The sequence below is a fragment of the Halichoeres trimaculatus genome, unplaced genomic scaffold (genome assembly GCF_033239565.1).
Source record: "Halichoeres trimaculatus isolate MK-OKI-2021-1 unplaced genomic scaffold, fHalTri1.1 fHalTri1_scaffold_20, whole genome shotgun sequence".
NCBI lineage: Eukaryota > Metazoa > Chordata > Actinopteri > Labriformes > Labridae > Halichoeres > Halichoeres trimaculatus.
In genome coordinates, this window is record NW_027437198.1 from 17,986,331 (window position 1) to 17,992,145 (window position 5,815).

The following is a 5,815-nucleotide window of genomic DNA, read 5'->3' on the forward strand; positions in this document are numbered from 1 at the left end:
ACTGCACTCTTCCATAGCTTCTTATCTTATCACTGAAAATGGAGTCATTTTACTACAGTGAGGTTCCTGCAGGTAGATATCTGGTTGTCCCCCTTGGAGCTGCTGGTTGGCTGCTTGCTTTCTGACAGACTGACTGACTGGGTAGGAGTGCCAGTCAGGAGAGGTTTTATGACCCTCACTCCTGATCGAAGTCCACTAGCGGGCCTCATGCAACCGTCAGTCCACCGGGGCTGTCTGGCTTGTCAGCCGGCCTTTGTGTGGCTCTCCTACTGCATCTGTCCACTCGCCTGACTTCTGCAATAATGCAGATAAGATTGGGATAACTCCAAAGCTCCTGACCCTTCAGCCACAATGGATCTACCTAGTTATAACCAAGAACAGACCCAGCCCCTCATCCACCACTCTGATGACCCAGTGGATCTGTTAACTTCAGAAGGACCATCAACATGTGAGTACACAGCCTGTAGATCATATCTTTAAAGGATGGCCTCCTTTAACATTACTCTGATGTGCACAGCATTCTACAGATATCAGTGTTTGATTTTTATGTGAGTATAACAAAATCTAAAACTACTCAATTATACATCAAATTCTCTGGATTAGTTACTTGTGGATATCCACATTCAAAGAAACAGTCATAGAGGTGTTTGACATCTCTGGATGGTTCATAATCAGCGACCTCTGTGAATTATGTAAGGGTCATATCTGTGATTATTGTCAAGCAAATCAAAGTAAGTGATAAGGTCCTGTCCGCAACAAAAGGACAGACCTGCACTGCTTGACATTCCCTCAACAGCTGAGCAATAAACCTCATTGGATGACACACTAACCAGACAGCACTTCACCATACTCCAACCCAGTCTGACAATATGACAATACTACCATTCCAGTTGTTAAGTGAGAATCTTGTTTGTGGCTATCTTGAAATATTGGGTATATTTTGCCTCACAGACTTCCAAACAAAAGCGATCACTGTGGGAATTTCTCAAGCATTTGCTTATTGTCTGTGAATTTCAAATTGAAACAAGAAATTAAGGTTGACAATGATTTAAAATGGCTGTGAGGAGATTTAAAGTGATCTTGAAAAAGTTTCTCTTCTAGATATATGCCTGACATAATCCACACTAAAAAATAAGATTATCAACGCCTTTATAAATTATTTTGAAATGCTACTTTGTAGCTTCCCAATCAGGTCAAGCAAGACCAGATTGAGTTACGGCACGTCTAATGCTAAATGACAAAACCACACCAGTTGACAAAGTTTAGTAGTGAGAAAAGACATCTGTGTTTTCCTCCGCTGAAAATGATTTCTGAGACTAATTTTGTAGTTATGGTAGACATAGGAGTCTAACTGTTAGACAGAAAAAGGACAGAAGAGCAGAAGGAAGCTAAACAGGAGAGTAACATAGCCCAAGCTAAAGGCTAAAAGTGCTCAGCTGTTTGTGATAATGTTCATTCCAACCCACAGTCAGCAGTTATTCTGCAGTGATCTGTTCAAACTTGAGAGTCTGCCAGTGAAATGAAGAGTGACGTAGCATTAGCTCTGCTTAGTAGATGAGCTTTACATATGAACTGACAGTTTGCTTGTTGTCACATTAGCCTATGGATACATACAGGCTGCTAGTAGCGCTACATATAGCCGGTTACTGAGGTATGGTACAAACTTACTTGCTCTACCACTTGTCACGCTACAAACAACAGCTCTACATAAGTGTACTGATTGTTACCGTACCTTGTCGCGTGGTATCCGGTAAAAAGTTGTCCTGATCAAAGAAAATTTGTTTTAAAACAAACGCATGCCTAGTTAAAAGTCACATCTTCACGACAGTGTGCGTGAGACTCTGGGCCAGAGGGTGGCGTGGCAGTACAATTAAAACAGATCCTCCTCATAGCATCTTAAAGAAGGTTTGAAAAGTTTTTTTTGTTTGTTTTTTTTTAAAAAAGGTTGTTTTACCCCCTTCCCCTTTGGTTGAAATAGCTTCAGACAATTGTTTTGCAAACTTTATATTAGTTGTTGGTTATTCTCCAGCTCAGGAGACAGAGTCAGATAGCAGACCCGAGGAGAGCTGTCCCATCTGTGGAGACAAAGTGTCAGGATACCATTATGGACTGCTCACCTGTGAAAGCTGCAAGGTAAGAGAAACATCTAAATAGGTGCAACCACTGTACATTTTTTCCCCCTCAAATAACATGATACACATCCTGCATTCAGGACTGTCCTGAAACCTGCATGTCTGAGTCAACCGGTTTCCTGTCTGTCTCTTCTCTGCAGGGCTTCTTTAAACGCTCCGTCCAGAATAACAAGCATTACACCTGTGCAGAACAACAAAGCTGTCCCATGAACCTCTGGCAGAGAAAACGCTGTCCATCCTGTCGCTTTCAGAAGTGTTTAGCAGTGGGCATGAAGAGAGAAGGTAAACACATGTGATTGTGCTCTCCATTGCAACATGCTTTATGTTCCACTGAGCTGCATGTTCTTTCTCACATATGACTTATCTATGATGTCATAAACAAGTGCCTAAATGACCCACATCTTTACACAAGGACTTTGTATTGTGGAGCTGATCTAACACTTGTATGTTTTCTGGCTGTGTCTACACTCTTGCTGTAAAGCCTCTGTTTCGTGTTTGGTCAACAGCAGTAAGAGCAGATCGTATGAGAGGTGGAAGGAATAAGTTTGGCCCTCTCTACCGGCGGGACAGGCAGATAAAACAACGAAATGTATGTCACCAGGTAAACACTGCTCCCTACAGGATTAAGATGGAAACTACTCAGATGCATGAACCAGCAGCTTCACATGACCTTCACCTCATGAGTAGTGCCAGTGGTCCTTTGTCTTCTGATGCCTTTTATCAGCCACACATGTACCCCCCTGGTATTGGGCACTCAGGTGAGCCCATACCTCTGGACTGCTCTTTGAGCACAGACAGGATTCTCACACCTCCGTCCCTCCCCCATTCTGGACTCTATCACCGCAGCTTCCCTGTTCACCTTCAGGAAACACAAGATGTGCCCTTTTTTAGCCACAGCCCAGCCCCAACAAACTCTTCAACGCACCCAGCCAATTTATTCTTCCCAAGACACACACCAGCATCATCCCCCTCATCGACATCAAGCTCAACCACCCCTCTCTCCCAGACCCCTCATGAAACCCATCACAACCCTCCATCGACCTCTCTTTCGTCTGACTTTCTGAGCCAGCTCATGGAGGGGGATCAGGATGAGAGCCAACTGTGTGCCAAGGTCCTCAACACTCTGCAGAGAGAACAGGCCAACAGGGGCAAACACGACTGCCTCAACACCTTCAGCATCATGTGCAAAATGGCTGACCAGACCTTGTTTGGACTTGTGGAGTGGGCTAGGAACAGTGCACTGTTCAAGGAGCTAAAGGTGCTAACTCGTACTACATAACGTTACACAAACACATCAGTAGAAATCTGTAGTTAGCTGTGAAGCAGTGACACTTTGATATGTTTGAGAGAGCTTAGGCGAGGTCAAAGGCTGAAGATTTGTAATTCCAAACAAACCAGATCCATTTTTTGCTTGCAAAAGGTGGAAGACCAGATGGTTCTACTACAGAGCTGCTGGAGTGAGCTGCTGGTCCTCGATCACCTCTGCAGACAGGTGACCTACGGCAAAGAGAGCAGTATATATCTGGTCACAGGACAACAGGTAAAGTTTGATGATTTGTGATGAGAAAACCTTCTACAGATATCTGGATGTCGTGAAGAAAATTTGAAATTGATCTTTTTTTTTCTGTCTGATGCAGATTGAAGTTTCAACCATCATGTCTCAGGCAGGTGCAAAATTAAGTGCTCTGGTATCAAGAACACAGGATTTGGTATCCAAACTGAAGACCCTCCAGTTAGACAGACAAGAGTTTGTCTGTCTCAAGTACCTCGTATTATTCAACCCAGGTAAGCTTCTCCTAGTCTAGTTATGAGTTTCTGCAGTTCAACATCTGTGCTCATTTACTAAAACGTGTTGATGATTTATGTGTCAAGAGTTGTCTCTCTGTGTTAGATGTGAAGTCAGTGCAAAACCGAAGGCAGGTGGAGCAGACGCAGGAGAGAGTAAACAGGGCCCTGATGGAGCACATCCAACAGAGTCATCCAGGACACGACAAGTTTGGCCAGCTGCTCCTCCGGCTGCCTGAAGTACGCAGCATAAGCCTGCAGGTTGAGGAGTATCTGTACCAGCGCCATCTTCTGGGAGATTTGCCCTGTAACTCTTTACTTACAGAGATGCTGCACACCAAGCACAGCTGAGAAAATGACACATAAAGATGGCACAACCTGGGTTCAGCGACGATGAACATTTTCTACCTCCTGCCAAGCATCAAAGACCAACATCCTCATGTAGATTTTCGTAAATATGAATGAGTGCTTTTTTAAACACACAGTTTTTGCTAATATGAAGGAGAACACTTGGATTGCCGATGAATCCTGTCCTGCTTCATGCATGTGTGAGAATTAACAGTATTACCACAGTCTTGCCTAAAAGCATCGGTAACATTTTTTTTTTCCCTTTGTGTATCTTTGGACATTCAAAATACAAGCACTACCATGATGTTTTTACTAAGAAAAGAGCCTCACTTTGCAAAGAAAAAAGAGAAACATATCACTAAATAAAGAGGGGTGTTTTTGGACACACCCATGTGTACTCGAAGCATGTCTGTTACTCATACATTTTTTTCAAGGCAGGTTTGTATGATTAATTTTTAAAAGTAGAGTCTGCAGGATTTTCCTAAAAATGTAAAATTTTACAGGAGTAATCCTGCTCAACCGTCACTTTTAAAATTCTATACATGTGTCTCCTTGCCCTGTGTGTTGATGTTTTGGTTGTTTCGGGATGTTTCTGGGCAAAAAGTAAGCAAGCTTGCATCAGCCAATCACAGTACGTCCAGAGCGCAAGTTTCTGCGTGTTGATTAGCTAGAGCAGGGGTCGGCAACCTTTACATTCAAAAGAGCCGTTAAGCCTCAGCTCACCTAGATGAAAGTCATTCAGAAGCCACAAAAAATTTACTTTTTCTTCACATTAAGACAAAAAAGTGTATCATCTAGCGAATAATTATTTAAACAAGAAGTTTTGGTGTTTAAAAAATTGAACGTGATTTCTTTTTTTTTTTTAAATACATTTGCAAATTTGAGAAAAAAAGAAATGTATGTCAGAGATTTTATAAATTTGCAAAATTTATGAAATTTCATTAGGTTGGAAATTTGAAAGAAATTAAAAAGGTAGAAAATTTACAAAATAAAAAAAATAAATTGAAAAAATGTGTAAAAATTTTGATATTAATAAAAATGCTGAAGTGTCATAAATTTGAAAAAAAAAAAATACAAAATAAAAATAAATGAATAATGCAATTAGAAAATTTGCTTAATTTCCCAAAAAATGGTCATACTTTCTGAAAATCGCAAAACAGGGGATTTATTTAAAAAAAATCAAAAATTTGCGAAACTTAAAAAAAATGGAATTTTCTTAATTTGCAAAAATTAAAAAAAAAAAGAAAGAAAAAAAAATCAAAAAATCTACAAAAGAAAAAAAAGCAAATAACCACAAAAAATTACAAGCTTTATCTTAAGAGGTGATGCAGTTTTAGTACAAAATAATACATTATTATTTTACTTAGTGTCTGTGTTGTTATCAATGATACCCCTTGGTAAGAAAAAAAAAATCTTTATTTCAATAATATTTTTTAAAAGCCACACGGAGCCACTGCAAAGGAGTCAAAGAGCCACATGAAGCTCCAGAGCCACAAGCTGAAGACCCCTGAGCTAGAGGAAAAAAGCTACCCTGACTAGAAAGTTATTGA

The 5,815-nt window shown here is 40.7% G+C and overlaps 1 protein-coding gene across 1 annotated transcript; it reads left to right on the forward strand.

Moving 5' to 3' along the window:
• The first annotated feature begins 351 nt into the window (after positions 1-351).
• On the forward strand, positions 352-4,268 carry nr5a5 (nuclear receptor subfamily 5, group A, member 5). The gene is made up of 7 exons (XM_074697437.1): positions 352-448; positions 2,030-2,133; positions 2,273-2,414; positions 2,639-3,390; positions 3,553-3,672; positions 3,770-3,917; positions 4,024-4,268. The coding sequence occupies exons 1-7, from the start codon at positions 352-354 to the stop codon at positions 4,266-4,268; spliced, it is 1,608 nt and encodes a 535-aa protein (XP_074553538.1).
• The last annotated feature ends 1,547 nt before the right edge of the window (positions 4,269-5,815 follow it).